Source organism: Danio rerio, chromosome 21, assembly GCF_049306965.1.
Source record: "Danio rerio strain Tuebingen ecotype United States chromosome 21, GRCz12tu, whole genome shotgun sequence".
Classification (NCBI taxonomy): Eukaryota; Metazoa; Chordata; class Actinopteri; order Cypriniformes; family Danionidae; genus Danio; species Danio rerio.
Genome location: NC_133196.1, coordinates 18,362,195 through 18,390,047, shown reverse-complemented (window position 1 = coordinate 18,390,047; position 27,853 = coordinate 18,362,195). Strand labels below are relative to the sequence as shown.

Sequence of the window (27,853 nt, the reverse complement as noted above, 5' to 3'; positions counted from 1 at the left end):
ACTACATTTTCATACATGCCCCGCGCACACACCGGAACATCTACACTGATCTGTCATCACATCTGTTTTGTGTTACCGTTGATTATCTGGACTATATATTCTACCATTCCACCTATGTTTGTCATCGCGTCGTTGTCTTCCTTGTCTTCCTGCTCCTAGTAAGTTTGTTCCTGATCTTGCCTTGTAGTTTGCCAAAGTCTAGTTCGTGTTATCCGTCTTGTTTTGTTGTTGATTTGTTACTTTGTATTTTTGAGATTTTGTATTTTTTAGTCACCGTTTTCTGCACTTATAATCTATTAAATCTGCACTTGAATCCACAATCTTTTTGTTCCTGTTTTGCTTTTGTTTTGATCACGCCAAACGTGACGGAACGACGCGATCAACAGATGGATTCAGCAGATGATAGATTAGTGCGTATAAAGCAGGGTAACCGCTCCGTGGAGCGTTATATAAAGGAGTTTTTGGAGCTAGCCCCGAAGAGCTCTCATAGTGATATTTTGCTGATGATGTTCTTTCGGGGAGGACTTTTGGAACCAGTCCGTTCTCAGATGCCACCTTATGAGGATGACTGGAACCTTTATCGGTTCATCGAGGTGGCTCTTTTGATCTCCGGCTCTCCCCTCTCTGTTGCTTTGAAGGAGGAGAACCCTCAGGAGGGAGGCCTGAGTGGTGAGCAACAAAGAGGGATATTTTCGGGGCCGGCAGATTTATCCAAGGGAAGGAGAAAAGAGGCTGGACTGGAGTTGCGGCCTTATCCGCGTCGGGCTGTCCGAAGAGCACCTTTTTCTGAGCCTCTAGAGAGCCTGCTTGAACTGTGTGGAACCCCAGTGTCTGCTCCAATCCCACAGTGCCCACCAGTGTCGGCTCCAGCTCCAGAGCAAGCTGTTAACTATGCTCTTCCTTCTCAAACCACCAGACGGAGGAGGCGTAGAAACAGGACTACTCCAGCCCCAGAGCGCCCGCCAGTGTCGGCTCCAGCCCCAGAGCGCCCGCCAGTGTCGGCTCCAGCCCCAGAGCGCCCGCCAGTGTCGGCTCCAGCCCCAGAGCGCCCGCCAGTGTCGGCTCCAGCCCCAGAGCGCCCGCCAGTGTCGGCTCCAGCCCCAGAGCGCCCGCCAGTGTCGGCTCCAGCCCCAGAGCGCCCGCCAGTGTCGGCTCCAGCCCCAGAGCGCCCGCCAGTGTCGGCTCCAGCCCCAGAGCGCCCGCCAGTGTCGGCTCCAGCCCCAGAGCGCCCGCCAGTGTCGGCTCCAGCCCCAGAGCGCCCGCCAGTGTCGGCTCCAGCCCCAGAGCGCCCGCCAGTGTCGGCTCCAGCCCCAGAGCGCCCGCCAGTGTCGGCTCCAGCCCCAGAGCGCCCGCCAGTGTCGGCTCCAGCCCCAGAGCGCCCGCCAGTGTCGGCTCCAGCCCCAGAGCGCCCGCCAGTGTCGGCTCCAGCCCCAGAGCGCCCGCCAGTGTCGGCTCCAGCCCCAGAGCGCAGTTCAATGCCGGTTCCAGTCTGGCTCCTGGCTTTACCGGCGCCACTCAAGCTCCTCGCCCTGCCGGCGCCACCCAGGCTCCTCGCCCTGCCGGCGCCACCCAGGCTCCTCGCCCTGCCGGCGCCACCCAGGCTCCTCGCCCTGCCGGCGCCACCCAGGCTCCTCGCCCTGCCGGCACCAACCAGACGTCTAGCCCTGCCGGCACCAGCCCGGCTCCTTGCTCTGCCGGCACCACCCAGACGTCTTGCCCTGCCGGCCCCAACCCGGCTCCTCGCCCTGCCGGTCCCAGCCCGGCTCCTGGCATTACCAACGCCATCCAGACGTCTTGCCCTGCCGGCACCTCCCAGACGTCTTGCCTTGCCGGCCCCAGTCCGGCTCCATGCCCTGCCGGCTCCAGTCCAGCTGCCTCCTGTCCCGCCGGCTCCAGTCCAGCTGCCTCCAGTCCAGCCGCCTCCTGTCCAGCTGCCTCCAGTCCCGCCGGCTCCAGTCCAGCTGCCTCCAGTTCCGTCGGCCCCAGTCCAGCTGCCTCCAGTCCCGCCGGCTCCTGCCCAGCTGCCTCCAGTCCCGCCGGCTCCTGCCCAGCTGCCTCCAGTCCCGCCGGCTCCTGCCCAGCTGCCTCCAGTCCCGCCGGCTCCTGCCCAGCTGCCTCCAGTCCCGCCGGCTCCTGCCCAGCTGCCTCCAGTCCCGCCGGCTCCTGCCCAGCTGCCTCCAGTCCCGCCGGCTCCTGCCCAGCTGCCTCCAGTCCCGCCGGCTCTAGTCCAGCTGCCTCCAGTCCCGCCGGCTCCTGCCCAGCTGCCTCCAGTGCCGCCGGCTCCTGCCCAGCTGCCTCCAGCCTCGCCGGTTCCTGCCCAGCTGCCTCCAGTCCCGCCGGCTCCTGCGCAGCTGCCTCCAGTTCCGCCTGCTCCAGTCCAGTTGCCTCTCCAGCCGGCTCTCCTAAAACCCCCTGCCTTGTGTCTCCTGCGGGATCATCCATGGGTCATCCCTCCCGACCCTCCCTGGTGGTCCTTCCCACTACTTGGGACGGATTCACCGGCCGCACCCTGGCTTCCTGCTGGGGTGCCTGACCCACTGCCTGACCCTGATCTGGCCCTCCCATCCCTCCCTTTGTTCCTGCTCCGCTCCGCCCCCCCTCTTGGAACCAGTCTGGGAGCGTCTGGAAGCCGCTCTTTAGAGGGGGGGTAATGTCACATCCGTCAGTGACCACCTGAGGGCGCTGTAGTGCATTGGGACTTGTAGGCACTGCAGCGCTTCAGTCAAAAGACTACATTTTCATACATGCCCCGCGCACACACCGGAACATCTACACTGATCTGTCATCACATCTGTTTTGTGTTACCGTTGATTATCTGGACTATATATTCTACCATTCCACCTATGTTTGTCATCGCGTCGTTGTCTTCCTTGTCTTCCTGCTCCTAGTAAGTTTGTTCCTGATCTTGCCTTGTAGTTTGCCAAAGTCTAGTTCGTGTTATCCGTCTTGTTTTGTTGTTGATTTGTTACTTTGTATTTTTGAGATTTTGTATTTTTTAGTCACCGTTTTCTGCACTTATAATCTATTAAATCTGCACTTGAATCCACAATCTTTTTGTTCCTGTTTTGCTTTTGTTTTGATCACGCCAAACGTGACAGTTTCAAATGTTTATGCTTTTTGAAAAGACACACAAGGCAATGTGTAAAAGCGATTATAGATCTGAAACATGAATAAGAGACCTTTCTGTGCATCCCAACTCATGACATGACCCTCTTTCAGAATTTCAAAGGGGCAAAAGAACTATTATCTCTCAAAAAGCAGAACAAAAGATTGAATAACTTGTCATCTTTTCACCTAAACAGATTCTCAATTTGTATATTTGTGTATCATTGCAACTGACTTCGGCTCTGATGTTAAGTTCAAGCTGTCAACACACAAAAATAAAGGGGAAAAAAAGAGATCATGAAGCATTGAAGGCGTTTTTGATGTAACACACCGCTTTTCATTGTTCTGTCTGAGTTGGTGAATTCAGTAGGACTCTGGATTGACTCTGACTTCTGATCAGGTGCTTCGCAGTGTAAGCGAGGTAATGGATTCCAGCCCTCAGGAAGCCTTGAAGGAGGTTTGCTAAATGGAAATGATTGTATGGGTTGGAAAGCTCGTTCGCCGGGTTGTGTGAGGTTTCTTGCTGGTTTACTTTTACAGAGCCGCTCTCTTTACTGTAGGTACTCGCTCGGCGGGAGATCTACAAAGCTTAAGACGTCTTTAGGAATTTAAAAGGTTAGATATTGCCAAAATGTGGAGAGGATGAAGTCTGCTTTACTGGGAAACGGCGGGGATGAAACCTCCCACCTGGAGAATTGGAGAATGAGCTGCCATCAGACAAACCCAGGCATTTGCAAATCAGTACATGTGCATTTAAACACTATTTTGGTCGAACTGTCTAAACACCAAAACGGTGCAGGAAATGAATATTATTTTTGAAGTTAATCCACTCACTTGCTCACTACCTTTCGGTTTAATCCCTGACTTAGCAGGAATCGCCACTGTGGAATGAACAGGCAATTACCTTGGCATGATTGATGATTTATTCTAGCTGCAAAATTAAAAAAATAAATAAAAAAATATTATTTTAATAGTTAAACAATTAAGATGTGTTTTTTTATTGGGAGTTTATTTATTAAAAATGTGAATTTTATAGATTTTTTTTGTTAAATTTAGAGGAAAGATTATATTTGACTTATTTTTAGTTAAAATAGTGTAAAAATAGGAATTTTACCCACATTTAATTTAAATACATGTAAACATTAGCATTTTTGCCTAATTATGGGTCACAATAGGTGGTGCAGTGGGTAGCACTGTCCCCCCCTCACAGCAAGAAGGTCGCCGGTTCGAACCTCAGCTGGCTGAGTTGGCATTTCTGTGTGGAGTTTGCATGTTCTCCCCGTGTTTGCATGGGTTTCCTCCGGGTGCTCTGGTTTTCCCCACAAGTCCAAGACTATAGGTGAATTGAGTAAGCTAAATTATTCTTAGTGTATGTGTGTGAATGAGAATGTATGGGTGATTCCCAGTGACTGGTTGCAGCTGGAAGAGCATCTGCTGCATAAAACATATGCTGGATAAGTTGGCGGTTTATTCCGCTGTGGCGACCCTGGATTAATTAAGAAAATCTTTGAATAAATGAATGAATGGGTCAAAATAATAAATAATACCTATTTTTGGTAAATTTTTTTTTTTTTTTAACATATTAATATTTGTATTTTTAGTTAAATATGGGGTAAAATGAAACCATGAGCATTTAAAATAATGAAAAATATATAAAAATATTTTTTTGTTAAATAGATGGAAAAAATTCGACTTAACACAATTTTAGCAAATTATAATAGTTATAAATATTGAATTTATTTTTAGATAATATCAGATGAAAATCACAAATTATAATCATTCTTTTATATTTTAAAAATGTAATTTATTTTTAAATAATATATATGGAGCCAGCGGTGGAATTTTCTTCAGTACTGAAGTCAAATCTGGAGCTAATCTAACAAAATAACTTACAATAATGGTTCCAAAATTACTATCCCAAATGTTAGGGAAAAATATTAAATAAAATGTTAAAAAATAGCAAAAATCAAGAGAAATATATGCAATATATATAGACAAAATGTATACAATTTTGTTGAAATGTTGTAGTTTGATGTTCTGTGACTAAAATATAATTTGAACAAAAATATCTGTTTAATAAATCTGTTTTGTTCAAATACACTATTTTCCATCTTCATTATTTTCTAAATGGGGTGTACTCATTTATGCTGAGCTCTGTACATGCCAATCTAAAAAAAATATTCTCCTGATTCTTGATCATCTCGGTTTTCTTGTGCAATGTTTTGGTGCAGGCCTGATCTGATGCATTGCAGTGCTTATAAAAAAACATTTAACATTTTGAAAGTATCAAAGTCCCTGACAGCAGGCAAACAGGCTTCCAAGTACATGATTATTCTGCGATACAACACAAAGCTCTGCTGTCAAAATTGTTTATCTGTCTTTTGTAGCAATTCAGGAACAGAAGAACCACTGCTATCAGAAAGGACGCTCTGCACCTTCGGTCAGCTCTCTCTCTCTTTTTCTCTCTCTCTCACACACACACACACACACACACACACACACGCACACACGCACACACACACACACACACACACACACACACACACACACACACACACACACACACACACACACACACACACACACACACACGTAATCTATCTCTCCTTCTTGCCAGGCTAAATTATGTTACTGAGCTCTGAACACAAACCACTTTGCCCAAAACCAACTTACTGACTAACCACAATTCATTTCAGTCTGCAAATATACTGGCAGCCAGTTTGTGTTTGGGTATATTTATTCTCTTTTATTTTTAATATGCAATTAAAATGTAAAAATGAAGAAGGGCTAAAATACAACATTAAAGGGGACACTAAAGCAAAATCACATTTGAGACACTCATGTAAATGTAAATTGTATTTGTGCGCATGCATTTGAACTTTTTAAAAACTTTCTGCCATTCTTAAACTCGTTCTCCTGTTGGTGAGTTTGGATTCTTCTTAATGAGCGTCCGCATGCATGAGGTTGGTCATTTTCATAATACACATCTTAACCAGCTCCATATAAGAGCTTTTCTTAAAGTGTCACTCATACAGAGAAAGACAATTATGGCACTGAAACAAATATAAAGAAAACTAATGATATTGAACGTGAGGATTTGCTGTATTTGCCTTTTTTGTTTTTGACCTTTTTACTAAAAGGTTTTGATAAATAATGATTTATTCACGAACACATTTATATACACATTTTACACAAAAACCCCTGTTATTTCCTGCATGCATCTGTAAATTTTGAGATTTATTTATTTTTTTTTCAGTGCAATGTAAAGAAACATCCAAAATTTACTTTTTGTGAAGGTTTTTGGGGCACTTTATTAATTTCTGTCTATATATTTCAATATAAAATCCAAATATATTTCTACAGCTCTTACACCAGCCTGCCCATATATATTTATTTACTAAAACTTACTAGAACTTACTATACACTATCTGACAAAAGTCTTGCCATGGATCCCTGTTGTAAGAGCAACAAATAACTTGACTTCTAGTTGATCATTTGGAACAGTGGCAGAAGGTAGATTTTTCGATGATTGATTTGTTGAACTGCATCTCAACCATCACAAATACTGCAGAAGATCTATTGGAACCCTCATAGACCCAAAGATTCTCACAGAAATCAGTCAAGTTTGGATGAAGGAAAAGTGATGGTTTGGGGTTACATTCCGTATGGTGGTGTGCAAGAGATCTGCAGAGTGGATGGCAACATCAACAGCATAAGGTATCAAGACATTTGCGCTGCCCATTACATTACAAACCACAGGAGAGGGCAAATTCTCCAGCAGGATATCGCTCCTCATACTTCAGCCTCCACGTCAAAGTTCCTGAAAGCAAAGAAGGTCAATGTGCTCCAGGGTTGGCCAGCCCAGTCACAAGACATGAACATTATTAAGCATGTCTGGGGTAAGATAGAGGTATTAAGGATGAATCCAAAGAATTTTGATGAACTCTGGGAGTCCTGCAAGAACGCTTTTTTTGCCATTCCAGATGACTTTATTAATAAGTTCTTTGAGTCATTGCAGAAATGTATGAATACAATCCTCCAAGCTCATGGGAGTTATACACAGTATTAATTATTTCTCCACTGCTCCATGACTTTATATTCTATACTGTACATTATTTATGTTAAGTGACAAGGCTTATCTGAGCAAAGTCAGACCTTACTGTGCTAATTATGTAATTAAAAATCAAGGCCATATTCATTTTATATTTTGGTAAAATAAGCGTAATCTAGAGGTCTTTGCCTTTCATAAAAGCCACTTCTGATACCAAATGATCAACTTGTCTCACAACCAGCGATCGCTTTCCAGAGATCGCTGGTTCTCAGACGAACTCTCAGGACTACATTTCCGCATTCCCCAGGACTACACATTCACACATGCACTGCTCCCAGACACGCACGCCTGCTCATTCATCTATCCTGATTGCAAGCACCAGCTGATCCTTGTCACAGACTGATATCACTCCATTCATAAGCCACTCATTCACGCTTCCAGTGGGCCGAGTCTTGTTTTCCCAGAGTGACATTACAACGCGTTTCCCTGTCTTGTTTCTCCGTGTCTCCATCCTAGTCTTGTATCCTTATTATCCTGTTTAGCCGCCTGCCTTTCGACCTTTTGCCTGTTTAACGTTTATGATTCTGGACTGCCTTAATATACCCGTTTGCACCTGATGACCACTGCTTGCCTGACATTGAATAAACCTGCATATTGGATATTACCTCCTGTTGTCCTCCTGTCACTCCACCCAGTCGTAACACAACTAGAAGTCAAGTTATTATTCGCTGTTCCTAAAACTTGGATAGGTGACAACTTTGTCAGTTTATTTGACAGATTAGAATACAATTATGGATGTACTTGTTCAATTCAGTTGAATCTTTTAAGTAAATTGTATGACAGGTTCTCAGATTACTCTGAAGATTTCTTTGAATCGATCTTAATTTCAGTGGTAGATAGTATCATAAGTGTTTATATATATGTGTGTATGTATGTATGTATGTATGTATGTGTGTATATGTATGTATATATATATATATATATATATATATATATATATATATATATATATATATATATATATATATATATATGGTCCCACTTTATATTAAGTGGCCTTAACTAATATGTACTTACACAGGAATTTATAGTTTGTTACAATGTTCTTATTGTGTAAATACATGTATTTACTGTGTACTTTTGCTTGAATAAATACATATATGTAATTACATCTGTAATTAACTTTTGTAATTACATGTTTAAATACACTGTTGACCATCCCTTACACCCTCACCCACCCTTAAACCTACCCATACAACCTAACCTGTCCATAACCCAACCTCTATCCCAACTCAAAAGCACCACAAGTGTTCTCAAATACATTATAAACACAGTAAGTACATTGTATTTACTTTTTTTTATGTAAGTACATAGCAGTTAAGGACACTTAATATAAAGTGGGACCATATATATATAAATATATATATATATATATATATATATATATATATATATATATATATATATATATATATATATATATATATATATGTGTATAATGTTTTTGTCAGTACTGTAAAAATCTTTGCCTGAACTGTCAATAAAAGAAAAAGAAGCAAGAATTTTTGAGACTTCATCAAGTATTCAAGAAACATGACTTCATCCAGTATTACTTATTTTAATAGAAGTATATGCAGATGACAATATTTAAAAGTAACTTAAATTGCCATTACTAATGAAGTTCATCAACTATAAAAATATGGTGATAAAAATGAGCTACTTTGTAAACCCTCATCACCTGCAGTGTCTTGCAATAAAAGTACACACACTAAAAGAGCTCGCAAGATATAAATCGGGTTGACTTTGGGATTGAAAGAAGCTGAATTCAGATCACGCTACGTACATTTTAAAGTGCAATAGAAAGATATTAATTTTTATAACTACTTAGCGATTCTCTTTGTCTCCACGTTTGATGAAAGCCAGAGGGAGAAGTAGTGAAGAGACAACATGAAACTGTGAAAGGAGTGTTAAAAGAGTGTTCCCATGGAAACATATTCATCGTTTGATTTTCAACTCGCTCCGTAAAGCTTAATTGCTCATCATAGTTATAACTTGACTCTAAACAAATGGCATTTTTATTCTTTCTTTGATAATTACATGGTTTAATAGCCCAAATAAACAAGTGTTTGGACATTGTGCAATTAAAAATATGTGCAGTTCATCATATTAACAAAAGAAGAGGGCATGTGGCATCCGCAAACAAGTTATACTGACCTTTTGTTGTTAGTAACTTAACTTTTCTTGCCTTTTGTGCAGTTCTGTTTAAGCACGTAGTTCTCATTTTAGTGTATATAAACATGTTAGCTCCTTAGGAATTTTTAGTGATGTGGCAAATATTGACAATCACAGAATGCACATAGGAATAGAGATTTTAACTCAGAATGACTTAAAGACAAAAGAAAAGATATTTTGGATGAAATAATTAAAGGTATGTCATCAACCTATTAATGCTGCAATATGGGCTAGGGTCTGAAATTTTTGAAGCACAAAATAACTATTTAAACATTTTCTGCATTTCTCTATTCAAAATGTGATCAAAATCTTTAAAACATCATCATGATCCGTGGCAAAAGTTACAAAGATAAGTGTTTGAAATCATTTTAATTGGTCTAAAAAAATAGGAAAATTAAAGTATCCCATCTGTGCATCAATAATATTCAGTATATTTTCTTTATTTTCTGTTTTGTTTGGTGTTTGTTGGTCTTACGGCTATGTGATTGACTTGAATAGCTTTATTTGGAAAGAAACAATTATTTTAGAGTAATTAGTGTTATTTTGTATGGTAGTGCATCTGCATAAAATATAATAAACAAGCATGTATTCAGTGACAAACTAAATAGTCAGATATAAAATAACACTGCAGAGTCTTCACTCTGTAAATAAATTAATGTTTAAGCCTTTAAAGGATATCTCAAACTTGGTCCTGGAGGGCAGGTGTTCTGCAAATGTATTTTTTTTTACCTGGGCTAGCTAATCAAGCTCTTAAGCTGCACATATTGCAATTTTCCCCCCATAGACTTCCATTCATACTCATGCCAATGTGGCAGACCGGAAACGCAAGCTCGTGTGACAATTTTCGCAGTTTGCTGCATTGGAAAGTTCAAGCTTGGTGAACTCTGACCTGCGAAATCGCATCACGTAATTTTGTAAGACCAATCGAAGATCAAAACATGACCTCTCTGAACAGGAATTTAAAATATAGAACAATGGCTTGCTTTTTCAATGTCTAATCATCTTGTTTAATCCCACCTCTTTCTGCAGTGCTTTACGATGCTCAAACTCTAGTGTGACCGCAGCTTAACTATGCTTTCTAGAAACATCCTTATAGGTGTGTTGAGTAAAATCTGCATGACACCAGCACTTCAGGACCGAGTTTGAGAGTCCCTGCTGTAAAGTATTGTTTTTCCTGTGAACTTATTTGACATGCCAGCACAGTAGCAAGCCTTAAACACATGCAAATGATAAACATTTACTCTGTTATGGTTTTGCAGTTTATTGCATCCTGTAATGACGGTTGTATATGCACATGTTGCCAATGCTGAAACTATATATTGTGCAGCCTTAATTGGTCTTAAAGCCAAATTAATTATTGGTCTACTATTATTTATTAAGCAACTGATATGAGTTCATATTATGAGTACTGTATGTAACATTCTGTTGTAACCTTATTGTAAAGTGTTACTGAAAATACATTCTGCTCTGTTATTAATGATATGAACTGTATTAAACATTACATTGACTAATTGTTCTCCAATTTTTAGATGTCATAGGTTATTATTTTAGGTCAGAGGGCTTCAGACTGATATCTATTGTAACTGTAATCTAATTAAGTATTTTAGAATGTAATAGTTAAAAGTACTTATTTTTACAATGTAATCCAGATTACATGTAATAAGTTACTACACAATAAACTGAAGTCTGAATCTTACTTAAAAGCTAGTTGTGTGGCTAACAAAAAGAGTTGCTGCAATTTCAAATATAGACTTTTTAAAAAGCAAATATGTGATATTAATCATGTTAAACAATGTTTTGATATTTAGTTCAGTTTGTTCATTTAATTAGATACAGCCTAGTCTTTCCTAGCAATGTGCTGCAAATGTCTAAAAAATACCTTGATATGCCTTGATAAAATTCCCAAAATTTTACTCAATGATATGAGTTTATCTTATGAAAGTATATAGCAGGGATATCCAATCAGCTCCAATCCTGATCAGACACAACTAAACAAAGTAGGATCTAAATAAGCATTTGGTAATTACAGTGTTTGATCAGGATTAAGCTGCGGTCACAATGCACTTTTCTCCCTATAAACTCCCATTCATATGCACGCGAATGCGTCTGACCAGAAACGCAGGCATCTGCGACAGGTTTCGCAGTTCGCTGCGTTGCAAATTTCAAGCTTGGTGAAGTCTGACCTGTGAAATTGCATCAGTTGACTGTCTAAGACCAATCGAAGATCAAAACATGACCTCTCTGGACAGAAATTTAAAACATGGACCAATCGTTCGCCTTTTTTAAAATGTCTAATAGTCTTGTTTAATCCAACCCCTTTTCACAGTGCCGTACGACAAAATTTTGCATGCTCAAACTACATTAACTGAACACTGCAGGAAGGTATATCTCCAGGAAGAGTGTTGGGCAGCCCTGGAGTATAGCATTTAAAATAACTTTTCATGCTGTTTATTTCATTGTAAGAATAAAATATTCAATGAGTGTAAGCAATCTGTAAAATATTTTTGGGGCCACTGAATTTTTAACTTCCACGAAGGCCTGCAGCTTTTTCTCAATGTAAACACCATTTTCACTCATGTAGGGCTCTGAATGAATCGCAATCAGTTTCTCTGAGCAAATAATCTTTTTCTGAATGGCCACACGCCGCTGTGAGGGAGCAGCTTTGGGAATACGCAAACAGATGGGAATCCTAAGTCAGTTTTTAGCCATCTTTTAAACAGAATTTAAAAAGAGAAGCTGGGTAGTTCTGTTTTTGTCATGTTTTGTTGAAGTGGATATGTTTACCCCAGGCTCAGCTGTAAAACCTGACAGTTTCTCCCCTGTCTGGTTGTAAAAGCTGTCAGGAAATCTAGATGGCCAGCTCCCAGCTTCAAACAAGTGATATAGCAAAATGACAATCGCCTCATTCTGAAATAAGCTTCCACCAGCTTAGTAAAATTGGGCCATTTGGTTGGATCATATTTTTAAAAATATTTATAAAAAGAAGAAATATCTTCAGAGCAATATACCGTTGAACATCCAGATGCCATTAACACTGCTAAGAAAGATGTTTAGATGAATATGTAAATAAGTGCTGTATGATTTCCTCACAATAGTAATAAATAACAAACACAATACAACAGCACTAAAGAAAGCATATGGTAATGATAATATATTTATATAAATTATTTATATACAAATTTTTTAAATATAAAAAACGTCTCTATCTCTATGACGATTTATCTGTAAAACTTGCTACAAAATTCAGACAGCCTATGTAAAAATGTGATGATTTAGGATATGCGAGTTCCTGATGAATCAGTAGCCGTTTATTACTTACCCCAATGAGAGCAGCCTTACCACAGACACACTTCTTGTGGAATCTACCAGTGGCTTAGGTATGTGTCTCTATCATGGCTAAACTTGAAATATAACTCCTTTTGCCTACAATATTCAGTCTCAGGCATAGATTATTTGTTCTCGAGGTAATGTTAGATGTGGTGGAAAAATACAGATTCGGCATTATAATTCTGAGTAAACACATTCATAAGCAGGATCCTTTGTAAGAAAGAAACTCAATATTTCTTTGTTACTTTTTCTAACTTTAGTTCCTCACGCAAAAGTGTTTATAATATTCAATGTTTATTTTTATTCACACAATTTGATAACGAAGCAACATTATTTACATTTACAGAATTAATCGCAAGATACAAAATTCTTATTACATTAACGGAATTTACAATACTAATGGGGGCAATACCTGCTGGTGTACATATGCTTTACAAAAGCAGTGTAGGCACATCAGTGCTTCCTGTTTGTTCTCCTAGACCTGAACAGACCTCAGTCAGTTTTATCTGTTTTTTCTGGATTTAAGCCTAATAATCACAAAATTAGATCTTTAATCTTAAAAGAAAATACGTCTATAGCGTATTTTGTTTTTTTACTGGAGCTATATCTTTAATAATGTAAACTGGACTCAGGTATGGTCATTACCTCAATTTTTTTATTACAAAAAAGGCTAAAGAAATATTGCTTAAATGAATTCACAGTGTTTATCCCACAAAAATGTTTGATATTGAGTTAGAATTCTGTTTTTGTTAAAGCTTTAATGAAACTATTTCACGTTTATTTTGCTCTTGCCAATATACTCAACTTTTTTGGTTAATGCTGAAGCTTTTATTGCTCATAATATTTTAAAATCATTTTCCTTAACTTATAAACATGTGATTTTAGTTATGTTAATGGTTGCTCTTAAAAATATGTTGGGTTATTATAAACTTTATTTTTTTATTATGTAATTTAACATACATAAATCCAAGTTTGCCAAAAGCAAACCCTTCTTCATGGTGCTAGAAAAAGAGATTTAAATGTATATACAAGTGATTTCTAAGTCTACAAATAGAAAAGCAATTAAAACAGTTAATACATGCTCCTCCTTTAACATTTTAACATAAAAATTTTTGTATATATGCATTTCCTGTAGAAAAAAATGCATTCAATAACTCTTGTTAATAACTAAAATTGGAAAAATGTGTGTAATATATTTATGTGTAATTTGATCATTATACCCTCACCTGTTTTTTTTTAATTAATTATTTTTTAATTTAATTTCTTCTTCTCTCATTTAATCCTTCTTGTTAAGGAATGTGAGGTGATTTTGTTGTTTTGTTGTTTATTCTTGTTATAAAGCAAAAAAAAAAAAAAAAAAAAAAAAAAAAAAATATATATATATATATATATATATATATATATATATATATATATATATATATATATATATATATATATATATATATATATATATATAAGTTTATCCATGTAGTAGGGTTTGATATATACATGGTTGTGATTGCGGTGCAGATATAGAAACATATTGGAGTACTATTTGTGTTCTATTACTCATTAAAAATCCAGATGGCCTTGTTTGAAAGTGGCTAACTGTGAGAACTATGAATATTGACAGGGCATTCTACAAGTGGTAGAGCATGTTCGTGAAGATGTGGCTTTGAATGTAGTGATGATTTTTGCATCAACTTGTTGTTAATGATCATCCTCTATTTTAGGTTTAGTCAGTTTTATGTTTTATAAAGTTGCACAAATGAGCTCTTTAATAAAGCTTGGAATGATACTGTAACACTAAAGACATGCAGATAATGTGATCCTGAAGTCAGTATCGAAAATCAGAGTTTCACATTTGAAGAAGTATTGTGATGTATGAGTGAAGAAACATTGATGCTGTCATGCTGCTATTTCTATGTCACTAATAATGTATGAATTTTCATATATGAATCACTTTTTATTGCCAATGTACTGTATGAACAGCTTGTAATGAATCTTAAAATCAAAAGACCTTCCCAAGTTGTCTGTGGCCCTATCCCAGATGGCTTGTGGCCGTCATGTGTGTGCCACTGTTCTCAAAACCGTAGGGTGTCCCATTCATCATTTTGGCTTTCAGAGGAACACTGCAATGCACACTTCTGCCAAGACCGTACTGAGGCAAGCTTTGAGCAAACTTATCTACTCAAGAGCATTGTGTCACAAAAGTCCAGACCCAGAGGAAGCACACAAGTTTAGGGTGCCATTTATTGAGATTGAAAATTTGTTGACTTCTATGATTTCTATGTAAAGAACTTGGGCCATTTTTTTGCTTGGAAAACCCTAGTAATTGCAATATCTTATTATACATAAGCCTCAACGTTAGCAGTAAGCAGTGCTAAGTAGATTTCTTATAAACCTTAGTCCGTTACTGATTACAAATTACATGAACATTTTTGTTTCCTTAACAAATATGTTTTAATTACCCTATTGATCTAAAAGAAGATCTGACATAAAATATGACTAATGACATAAGAAAATATGGCTACATGTTACAGCAAGGTGTTACTAGTTATTTTATTGTTATTAGTTATTTTATTGAACTATCAATAAACAACTTTATTTTTATTAGCTAACATTAGCAAAAATGTGTAAATATACCATAATAAATGTATTGTTTATCGTTTGATCATACTAGTAAATACATTTATTAAAATGAGCTAATATACAACCTTATCGTAAAGTGATAACAAAAATACATTCTGCTCTGTTATTAATGAGATGAAGTGTATTAAACATTACATTTACTTCTTGTTTTCCAATTTTTAAATGTTAGAGGTGAATATTTTTGGTCAGAAAGCTTCAGCCTGATAAATATTGTATATAATATATATTGTAATCTGATTGAGTATTTTAGAATGTAATCTAGTTACAAGTACTTAATTTTTTTTTCGCAATGTAATCCAGATTACATGTAATCAGTTACCTCAAAATAAATTGCAGACTGCAGTTCACTTAACAGTCACTGGTGTCGATAACAAACAGGGTTGCTGCAATTCTACATATAGCCCTTTTAAAAAGAAAATATGGGATAATAATCATGTTAAACAATGTTTCGACGTTCAGTTCGGTCATTTAAAGAATCAAATGCAGTTCTCAAAGTTGCTGATTTTAGATTTTGCTGAGCCTTTCTTTGCAATATGCTGCTACAGTCTATAAAATGTAATTGCCTTTATAAAATTCCATAATTTTTTTGCACAAGAAGGCTGTACTGAACAAAGCATATGGAAATGAACTGCTGAAATCATCCTTTTGATTTGTGAGTGAGAGCAGAGGGGAAGCTGCGAATGGGCTGTTTTAAAAAGGTCAGAAACTTCACTGAAACTGCAGCAGTTAAATCTGCTCACCTGTTCACTCCCAGAACAGCTTTCCGGGCAGCGACTGACCTTTATCCTTCAGTAGACAGGAACTTTTGCTGTACCAAAGTGTCCATTTATTTTAAAGTGCCTCTTATGCTATTTTAAAGGTTTCTCGTTTGATTTCCGAGGTCTCTATACAATAGATTTACATCCTCCCAAGGTTAAAAAGCTCTTTAAGGCTCATGTACACATTTTTGCTTCCCTAAAGAACATTTAAGCCATCAGATCTTAAAACAGTTTTTTTTTCACAGTTCAAAGACTTTAAAGAAGGGAATGGAAAGGGTATTTTGATGTTGTTTGATGTTTCTGCATGGAGCCATTGATGTCAGAATTCTGCCACTCCTGTCTTGTTAATTCTTGTTTTGGCGACAGAGTCCCGACACTAGTGCTGTCTTGTCTACTATGTTGTGCTCCGCTTGAGCTTTCTCAGGACGAGCATTCATATTTCCTGCTGGCCTTTATATTTTCATGAGAGCTGTCTTGGACATGCGTGCTCTCACTTGACCTGGGCGCGCGAGGTCCAGGCGTGCTTGGGATGCCCGTGTCAGGGTTCTGCCACTCTGGTCTTGTAAATTCTTGTTTTGGTGGCAGAGCCCGGACACTAGTTTTGTCTTGTCCTGTTTCTGTCATTGTGTGTCTCTGTGTGCCTCGGACGCGCGCGCTCTTGTACTCGTGTTTGTTTTCGTCTGTCTGCAGAGTGGTGTTTCCTTCCCAGCATCTCTGTCCAGTTGGTTTCGGCTTTGGTCGGCGCTGGGATGAAACATGCACGCTGCGTGTGCGAGTGCACGGTGAGTGCTTTCATTCATCGTGTACTCGTGTCTTGTGTTCAGTCTTCTGTTGGTGTTGTGTTTCGCACGTGGTGTATGTTTACATGCACCACGTGCTTGTGTTGTCATGAACGCGTGGTTAATGAGTTCTCTCATTGGCTGCGTGTTCTAGTCTTGTTTTATGTAAGCGCATGGCTTGTGTTGTCTCTTTGTGACATGCGCTCTCCCATCTATTGTCTAGTCCCACCCTCCTTGTTAACTCATTATTAGTTTCTCATGTTCACCTGTTTGTGTCAATTTACTTCTGCTTTATAATCCCCTCATGTCTTCGGTCCTGTCCCAGTTCGTCGTCTATACTCCCCCTGTGTTCCTGCTCCAGTCGTGTCTTGCCAGCCCAGCCCAGCCCAGCCAAGTTTGTTTGTCTGTTTGTTTGATAGTTATGCTTTTCCCCCTCGGGGTGGTTTTTGTTGTTCTTTTTGTTTTATTTTAATTAATAATAAATCCTGTGTTTTGCATTTGAGTCCTCGCTCCCTCATCCTTCCCGAACCGTGACAGCCCGCTCTCATACTGGTGTGTTTTTTGTTTTGTTCACGGCATGGTGTTTTTGTTTTCAGTGCTCCATTCTACTGTAGTTTGTTTCTTTTCGGCTAGTGCTGGGATCGGAAACATGCATGCCGCATGTGAGCACATGGTAAGCGTTTTCATTTTTTGTGTGCTCGTGTCTTGGGTTCTGATTGTGTTGGTGTTGTCTAAATGTATGGCTCGCTGCTCGGTGCTTTAGTGTTGTGTTTCATGTAAACGCATGGTTAATGAGTTCTCTTATTGGCCGTGTTGTTTCTTTGTGTCATGTGCTCCTGTATATTACCTAGTCCCAATTGTTAACCCATTATTATTGTTATTATTGTAGTTTATTCTGGTTGCCTGTTTGTTTATTATTTCTGCTTATAGTCTCCCCATGTCTGCTGTCCTGTGCCAGTTCGTCTTGTTTTATTGCCTTTAACTGTCTTGTCCAGCCTTGCTCTTCCCTGCCAGCCCAGTCAAGTTTGTTTGTTTATTTGTTTTGTTAATGTTTTCTCCATCTGGGTAGATTTTGTTGTCTTTTTGTTTTATTTTATAATAAACCCATGTTTTTGTCCCTGCATTTGAGTCCTCGCTCTATTTCCCCAACCAAAAAAATTAAGAACACTTCAGAATCCCCCGATCGAATTTACTGGACTACATTACTATGTATGGGTTTAAGTAAGTCTAAAACCTTTCTTCCAAATTTGAAGTAAAATTTCAATTTTTATCCCTTTATTTAATGCAGAAACAGCTCAAAATGACGATATATTTAATTCGAATTTGAAAAAAATATTTTCATCAGTAAGCTACATAATAAAACTAAAAATTCACTCCATTTAAATGTATATTACAATAATAAATTGAACATTTATAGAACTACAACAAATTCAAGAAGCCACTTAATAGAAGACAATAAAGCATTTATTTTGCACTGTTATGTTCACAAACAGCTGTATTTCACAGTACATGAAAAAAATAAATGCAAAAGTCATAATGGGGCAGTTGAAGAATGATTGTGTACTACACATAACACTGTCAGATAATAATACTAATATTTGCATCATGCCGTTTTTCTCTCCAGAACGCATTGTCCCTCATTCCACGGCTGCAATTTCGAGATGTTCCTCCATTAGATGGCTGTCAGTACAATCTCTAATTACACACTGCAGGAGTCTTGAGAACGATGCCTGCCAGCAACACTTTTCGCTCAAATCTGCTCAAAAATCTGCTTTTCAAGCATGGAACAGATTGGTTCCTTGAGACAAAGCTGTCATTTGCTTGTAAATGACAACTATTGGATTTGCATGTCTGTTTGGTGTTGGCAATTCAGTTCATCCCTAGATTTCTCTGGAGTAGCATTGGAAGAGTGGTTATTAACTAGCCGGTTTGGAAATAGTTTGCTGGGATCTTGGTGTCAGGGACGAGAGGAATGAAGAGATAAATGAGTTTTTAGCTGGGGCAGGAATTGTCAGCTAAAAATGTATTGCACTGACCCAGCATGAGTGTCTAATATGTGTAAGAGTGACCTCTTTTTTGGTGAGAGTGTATTTTTTTGCTTTCCCGGAACCTTAAAATTGCCCCAAGTCTGCTGTGATGCTTTTTAAAAAACGTTTGTTGCTACGCACCATTTAGAAGTTTAGGGCCAGTAAATTTATTTATTTTTTCTTTGAACAGAATTTATTTTTTTTATTCAGTACGGATATATTAAATGGATTAAAAGGGAGTAGACTGTTTATGTGAGTGTATTTTAAGATTTCTGGCTGATATATTAACCTATAATAGTTCAATCGTTTGATTGCTTGTTTATCGGAGAGCTAAAGGCCCTATCATACACCCAGCGCAATAAGGCACAAGACGTGCATGGGTTGCTATTTTCAAACCAGCGCAACCCTAATTTTCACATTTTGCGCCACGTTGTTTAAATAGCAAATCCGTTTTTGCCACTTTGTAGACTCATGGGTGTGCCGGATTAAAAATGAGGTGTGTTGAGGCGCATTGTTGGCGCTTTGCTATTTTGAGAAACTAAAATAGACTGCTGGTATGGTAGAGTTGGTATAAAGTCCAGCACAGAGTACGTTAGTTATGCGCCTATGCAGGTCCAAATGCTTACACATTGCTTAATATACACAGGATTTACAGCAACACACAAATATATTTACATATAGAAAACATTAAAGGATAAAAATATTACAAAAAATATTATTTTCTACATAAACATAAAAAACACTATCGATATATAACCACTATATAGTTTATTCATGACAATTTGCATTTGTATAATATTATTATTAGCAGCATTAATTATTATATGCATATTTATATTTGTTTTAATAACAACAAGTTTAGATTTATCCACCTGTTGGGTTTTGGAGATGTATGCATTACTATATGGGGCAAAAAAAATGTGTGTTTGGATATAACTCAGTTTTTTGACCCCACTTCGTTATTATTGTTCATTTATTTGTTTGCTGAAAATTAGATCTGAATTTTAAAACAAATATTTGTGCTAAACAAATGGAAGTTAAATATTTAGGCTAATGGATGTCTTCAGTGGAGTGCATAACTTCATTTCCTTACTCCACGAAAGTAAAGGAGTAAAGTAAAGGGTAAAAGTAAAATAAAGAGAAAGAGGCCGAATGAAGGAAGGTCGTTCTTTATCCTCATGCTGCAGATGCTCTGTTTAACTGTTTTCTCACTGGTGAAGCGTTCAGTTTTTCCACTTACAAAGTCTGCCTTGTAAATGGAAAATGTGCCATGGTGCGATGCAACTGACTTTTAAAGGCATAGGAGATGAGACTCTGATTGGTTAAATGCACATTATACTCAAAACACACCCATAACTCATTAAGAGACCCTGTTAAACCTGGGTGCAAAGCATATTTTTCCATCCTTAAAATAGCAAAAGTGGATTCAGACACGCCCTTAATGCCTAATGTTTTTTTTTGGCTTTGCTCCTAGATCGTTAAAATAGAGCCCTAAATGATGATCAAAATACATTTAAAAGTGTTACAAATGGTTTTAAATGAGTTTTAAATCATTATTGTTCATCAGTAAATAAAAACAAATCTGATTTTTAAATCAGTTTTTCTATTATCAGATGTTGTAATAGTAATAATATTGCACATTTAAATTGATAGTTCACCAAAAACATTAGTCATCATTTACTCACCCTTCAGTTGGTTAAAGCTTTTAAAAGCTTCTTACGTTTGTTGAACACTAAATATTATATTTAGAAAAATTTTCGAAACCTGTAATCATTGACTTGCAAATAGTACTTGTTTTTCTTTTTCTTTTTTTTTTTTACTATAGTAGTCAATGGTTACAGGTTTTCAGGTGTTTTCCAAAATAACTTCTTTTGTGTTAAACAGAAGAAGAAAGAAACTCATAAAGGCTAGGAACAACTTAAGGCAGAGTAAACAGTGAGTAATTTTTCATTTTAGGAAGAACTGTCTCTTTTTGAACATTAGCTTGGATCACACCCCTTAATAATAAAATATAATAATAAAATATTACTTTTAATAAATATTACTGTTTGTTTGTTAAATCTGTATTTAAAATGAACCTGAAATGCCAAAAGGTATAATAAAAAGTAGAAAACCTGCATTAAACACTTGCATCTTAGAATAAACAGTGTATGTTTTTTATATATGCAAAAGAAGTGTATACCCCTGATGCTGTTGATTTGTAGGCCATTTTAGTCCATCACTAATCTTTCTAGCATCTTAACCAAGTCTGGCTCACTTTTGACCTACAGAGTGCTTGCCGAGCGGCTTCAGATTACACTCAGAATGTCTTATCACATACTATGTGACACGTTAGTTCCTCTTGCCCACTCATGGCCTGGTTTCCATGCTCAAGGTCGATGGAAAAAGCTTGTGTTGTCATTTTATCTCCACTTGAGTTCCCTCTCTCTCAAATCTGCATCATTTGATCTGGGTTGTATGGATCTATCTCCCTCTCTCTGTCTCTGCATCACCAACATCTGATCTCTCTCCTCTCTTCTCTTTATCTCTCGCTCTTCTAAACTTCCTCCGCCGCTTATCGCTGTCTTTTTGTCTGTCATATTATTCTTTTTGGGATCATTTCTCACTTTGTTTCTCCTTGTCTGCTTCCTGAATTGACTTGGGATATCTTCAAATGTCCAATAAGATATAGTTATACAGTAAATGGATGATAATATAGATACATTTCATTGTAAAAGATGCTGGTCATATAGAATAATGTGGTAATCTTAATGTACTGTATGTCAGGTATGTTTTTCAGTGGTGCTAGCAAGTTAGTTTAGCATCACTTTGACTTGAAGAGTGTGTGATTTGTGGACAGATCATTTTGCGTGTTCAGTGCGAGTGTGTTCTGGGCTGATGATACTGTGGGTGTGTCAATGCAGTTTTTTTATTGATTTATTGATGTTTGATTCATTTTTATTGTGAATAATAACAACAGTAATACAATTACTAATATATAAGAATAAATACGGACATCAAAAGACTGAAATCTATATAATAGTAGCAATAAATGAACCAAACCAAATAATATTTGGTTTGTTTAGAACAGGGATGCCCCTTTTTTTTGCAACTTTTTCTTATAAAGGGCCAAAAACCAAATTTGACGGAGGGCTGTGGGCCAAAGCAATATATACCAAACAGTGTATGACATAAATTTGCCATGGGTAATTTCCTAATTTATTTGCTAATATTTATAAAAAAAAATGAAAACGTTGCTTTAAAACATATTAACATATTAATGAAGTATAATATTTAGCTTTTTATAATGAACATATTACAGTAAAAACATAATCTCATTTATAACACAATGGAGTTCAACACTGATAACAGTAATTGAGCTGTTACTACCTTTGCCTTGATTTGCTTGCAGATGTCTTGTGCATCTGTCAACTGACAGTATTTACATTTTAGGAGTCTGATTTATTTAAAACATTAAATTAAAACTGTTAATTTCAGTTGGCTTTATGTAGCTCCTCAATAAAACAAAGAAAGTAAAGTTTTCACTAAATTCAAAATGATGATTTCTGTCAAAGGCATTCGCCCCAAACACTCCCCATCATTCTCCCTCTCTTTTCAGATTGGATGGCGGGCCAAACCGAAGGTCATCATGGGCCAACTTTGGCCCACGGGTCCTACTTTGGGCATCTTTGTTTTAGAACCTGTCAAACCAACACAGTCTTATGGCAGTTTGTAACTTTTTGATTTAGTGGCTAATTCATATTAATTCATTCGATCACATTTGTACAATTTAGTATGATTTGCTTTCCCCCCAATGACAATTGGGTTTAGGGGCAGGGTAGGGTGCCACGCCTCCCTTTTAAAATCATACAGTTTTTTCGTACGAATTAGCCACTAAACTGACAAAACGTAAAATACATACATTTCCTAGTGAGATTAGGCTGATCAAACTGCATTTATTTAAAAAAATCTTATCAAAATAAATCTGACATTTTTTTATTGTTGTTAATAATAATAATAATAATAATAATAATAATGACAATACAATTACTGTTACATACGATTAAATAAATACAAGGATATTAAAAAGCTCAAATGTTCATAATAGTAGCTATAAATCAATCAAAAAATTATTTAAATTACATCAGAGGGTTGAAATGCATATAACAATAGCAATAAATTAATCCAGAAGAATTAATAAAATTACATGAAAAGGCTGATTATTATTATTAATATTGTTTTACTATTATGCATTAACATTTTTAACCAAACCAAAAAATATTTAATTTGTTTAGAAATATCAAAGCAACACAATTCCTAACTTTTTATTTTATGATTAATTCACTCATTCGTACAATTTAGTATGATTTGCTTATCCCCCAATGAGGGTTGGGTTTAGGGGCAGGATTGGGTGCCACACCTAATGGTTTATAAAATCAGACATTTTTTGTACAACAGAACTCTTTGTACGAGTTAGCCACTAGACTGACGAAATGTAAAATACATACATTTCCTTGTGAGATCAGGCTGGTCAAACTGCAATTAATAATAAAATTAATAAAAAGAAAATAAATAATATAATAATCAAAATACATAAAAAAATTGTTATTGTGAATAACAACAACAACAACTATACAATTAGTGTTATATAAGAATAAATAAATACAGGGATATTAAAAGACTAAAATGTATATAATTATAGCAATAAATTAATCAATAAGAATAAATAAAATGACATCATATATATTTTTTTGTTATTTTTTACTATTATGCATTAACATTTCTTAACCAAACAATATTTGATTTGTTTAGAACCTGTCAAATCTACACAATCTCACGGCAATTCGTAACTTTTTGTTTTAGTGGCCAATTCATTTGAATTCATACAATCTCATTCGTACAATTTGGTACAATTTGCTTATGCCCAAATGAGGGTTGGGTTTAGGTGTGGGGTTGGGTGCCACGCCTCCTTTTTAAAATCATAAATTTTTGTATGATTGAACTTGTACAAATTCGTACAAATTAGTCACTAAACTGACAAAACGTAAAAGTTACGTTTCCTCGTGAGATCAGGCTGGTCAAACTGCATTCAATAAAATAATAATATTAATAAATAAAGAAAAAAATCTAATAACCAAAAATACTATTTTCTAAATGTATTTTAAAAAATAATTTGATAGCAAACTATCTAAACAAAACTGTATGTAAACTATTGCCTCAGAGATAATGCATCAGCAAAAACAGAAAACGTCATTAGTTTTTAGGACTGCATTGTTTTCGTTTCTTTTTGTCTGTTGTAGGTTGGGGCAAGACTTCAGCACACCAAATGCTAGTCATCACCCTTATATAAATGCAGTGCAAGAGTTTGTTGGGGACGATGTTTCTTCATGGTTTGGGCAGTTAGCCAGAGCTGCGCTTCAATTTGGGCTTAATGTTTTGTTTTGTATCTACTCACTAGCACTGACAACACTTACCGCATCCATTCACTTGCCTTTCACACTGATTAAGCATACGGTTACTGATGTTTTGATTATGTTATTCTCAATTGTGTTACAATAAATATAATGTTTGACTTTATTTCACTGTGCCCTCTCGATGTTACATATTTGAGCTAGGTGTAATAAATTCAAACAATAATAATAGTAAAAAGTAAACAATTGCCAAAAAGTATTAATATCCTTATACACCATTTCAGAGATAATGCATGAACAAAAAGGGAAAAAATATATTAATATTCAACTAACAATAATAATAATGATGATGATGATGATGATGATGATGATAATGAGGATGATAATAATAATATATAAATATAACAAAAACTACTACTACTACTACTACTACTATAATTATTATTAATATTATTATTATTATTAAGCATGAAAGCAGTATTTTATTTAAGATAAAACTAGTCCCAAATATAAATTAAAATACAAAAAAATATATCAAAAAAGGAGAGAAAAAACAGAGCGCTGTAAATGACCGTTAGTTGGATGGTATAATAAATAGTGCATTCACCCTGATATCTTCCTTTGGGTGTGTGCGGGGTCACCAGAGCTCTGCCTTGAGATAACATTTAGCCGTCTGTAAGCACTGGGGTTACGTCTCTGAATGAGATGAGCTGCCAAGCAACTAGCAGGAAATTCGAGGAGGTGACAGAGTCTGTTCTCAGGGGGCCTCGGCTAAAATGAAGGCCTCACACACACAGAGAGACACATACACACACACACTCGGATCAGCGCAGGGAATTCAGAAGGTCCGATGGCCTCCTTATAATTAACGGCTAATAATAGACAATGGTTCGCCTTCAGCACGGTTTTGGTCCTATACCTGTTCCTTTGGGAAAAAAAGCTAATGCATTCGAGTGATCCTGGCGACATGTCAAGGGTCCTGGCTAATAGGCAGTGTTAATGGGACAATCAGTTAGCCTCTCATCCTTAGGCTGCGCTATTAGCCTCTCGGGTGTTGTCCTCTTAGCCTGCGCCTTCACCTCTTAAAGGGCTCTTAAAGGCCTCAGCAGCCGCCTGTCTGTCACATTATGACTCAATGAAATCAGCCTTGCCTCCTTTTTAGGGAAAAGCGGGAGAGATACGGCCCACTGTGGGGACATTCATCTCCAGAAGAGCTGCTGTGACAGTAATTGGACTGCAGGACTTTGAGTGTACATCATTTCTGCCGCTATGGAGGAGCATGTAGCATGTAAGCGCTAGTTGGCTTTCTATCATTTCCCAGCCCATTTAGGAGCATAGCCACCTCTGTACATCAATTTTGTTGCCTCTGAGAAAATGCGGACAGCCTGACAGATTGGGTTTTAACACGTAAGCAATCGAAGAACAACTGCCTAGTCCGCCCTTGAAAACCACACCACGAGCTTGATTGGGAAAAGCTATAGGGTGAATTTGAAAATTGGCTTATTTTTGGGTTTCTGAGTGTGAATTTGATTTGGATTGGTTACGCTGTACTAGATGTTGAGGTTTTCTGAGGACTCTTGTGGTGGTTGTGAAACAGAGTGGTCCAGAAGTGGTCCAGACTTTAAAGTGGAGTAGTTATTGAGTGGTTATTTCATCATATTTGGAAAATCTTGTATGCAAAACTAATTTTGCTTCAAGTTTTAACTGTAATTTATTTTCATGATTAGTAACCCAGCACTGTTATGACTTATTTTCACTAGAGTAAAAAAGTGTCAGTAAAATGAGAATAATTTTTTTCCATCACGGTTAAAGTTAGTTTGCGTTTATGAAATCAAAATCTCCATGATTATGTGTTATTATCTGTTTTTTTTTATTATTTGATGTGAATATTTAGCAAAAAAGTAAATAAATAACATAAACTAAACTAAATGTCTGGAAGCTGGAGGAACCTTGTTTCACTGTACTTGGCATTGTACAAAGGTTAAATTAATTTGGGAGGAGATAAAAGTCACAAGTGAAAAGATCATTTCAAAATAAATCATCCTCGACCCAAAACTTTTTTCTGCTTGGCTTACAACCAGAGAACTCAAACTATAGTAAATGAATAAATATAGACCTCAGCTTGCTTTATACCAAACATGTTTAGCTTTGCTATGGACAAAGACCAAACATTACTCGATGGATAAGACAAATGCGGTCAAGCCTGCCATTAAAAAAAATAAGCACAGTAAACTCTTAACAGCATGTATTTGAAAACATAAGGAGTCCTTCATCATATCGAAGGTGTGAAGGAAGAAGTTGCTGAATAATTTTTTATGTAGACAATGTAGTTCCAGTCTTACAGTTCTGTATTGATACACTCTTCAATCTATATATTTGCTGTATATTTGCAATTTATTTTGTAATTTGCAATTACAAATAGCCAATGCAGATAGATTTATTGAAAATTTTCAAAATGTATTTTATTTGTTACTCATAACCCATATCGATCTATATATTTATATTACATATATATCCATGTATATATTTTATATAGATGCAAATATATGTCGCAGGACATCGGTGCTACATAAATTAATCATAAATACAAACACAACACTGGACATAAGAGCTATTTAAAAAAAATACCTATGCATGACTAACATATACTATAAGATACTTAACTGTACACATGAGGCTATACAAGTACTTTTACATGAGACTGAACAATGTTGTGCAGTATATTGTGCAAGAAAGGTATTATTTAATTTAATTTAATTTAATTTAATTTAATTTAATTAATTTAATTTAATTTAATTTAATTTAATTTAATTTAATTTAATTTAATTTAATTTTATTTTATTTTATTTTATTTTATTTTATTTTATTTTATTTTATTTAACAATAATCCATATTGATATATTTAATCTATCACTTGCACGGCCTGTTGGATAGTGCGGCACAAAACTAGCAAAGCCTGTTGGAAATTACAGTGATATCTATTTCATCATATCAAAGTTCATATGAAAGGTTATCTATTTGAAATGCATACAGTACTGATACTAGATATTTCCACAAAAATAGTGTCTGGGAGGATATTATTTAAACAGTTTTGCATGTAACCAAATGTTGTTGCACTTTGATCTTACTATAATTAAATTGAGGTGAGACACTGCAGGCAAAAACATGCACCTGTACATTTAGAGATCTTGTGCTTTTTATAAAGTGCTTGTTCAGTATTATTGAGAAAAAAAAATCATCCAAAATATATTTCTAATTGTTTCTTTTATTGCACTTAATTTCTGTCTCTGTAGATTTCAATTACAATGCATATTTTTAAAGGCCATTTTCTCAGTATGAGTTTTTTTTTTCTCCAGCGCTGAGCAATAAATCTCCACTACTGCAGCACATTTATATAAACTCTAAACACTTGTATTCATATTTATATTCTGAAGGCTGAGAGAGATTTGTTCATGCACAGAGAGATTTGTTCATGCATAATTTCCCTGATTATGTACAACATTTTATTATACAAAAGTCTGTGAATTTTTATTTTCTCTGTTTGCTGTAT

At 36.8% G+C, this 27,853-nt stretch overlaps 1 protein-coding gene and 1 long non-coding RNA gene across 5 annotated transcripts in view; both read left to right on the top strand.

The window, feature by feature from the left end:
• LOC141379834 (uncharacterized) overlaps positions 1–27,853 on the top strand; it is a 295,479-nt gene that overhangs the window by 36,942 nt on the left and 230,684 nt on the right. The window contains exon 1 of one of the 4 annotated variants that reach the window (XR_012396684.1): positions 25,466–25,591. The exons of the other annotated variants lie outside the window; for them this stretch is intronic. This is a non-coding gene — a long non-coding RNA (uncharacterized lncRNA). Of the gene's footprint in view, positions 1–25,465; positions 25,592–27,853 lie in introns of those variants that run through there. 4 annotated transcript variants of the gene reach the window in all.
• Positions 61–3,106, top strand: LOC141379832 (uncharacterized). The gene is made up of 2 exons (XM_073935114.1): positions 61–1,865; positions 2,262–3,106. The coding sequence occupies exons 1-2, from the start codon at positions 387–389 to the stop codon at positions 2,649–2,651; spliced, it is 1,869 nt and encodes a 622-aa protein (XP_073791215.1). The 5' UTR covers positions 61–386; the 3' UTR covers positions 2,652–3,106.

Bases quoted from the DNA above. Each gene is read 5' to 3' on its own strand.
- LOC141379832 (XM_073935114.1), top strand. From the start codon at position 387: ATGGATTCAGCAGATGATAGATTAGTGCGTATAAAGCAGGGTAACCGC. The intron at 1,866-2,261 runs GTCCAGCTGCCT...GCTCCTGCCCAG, and splicing joins TCCATGCCCTGCCGGCTCCA to CTGCCTCCAGTGCCGCCGGC.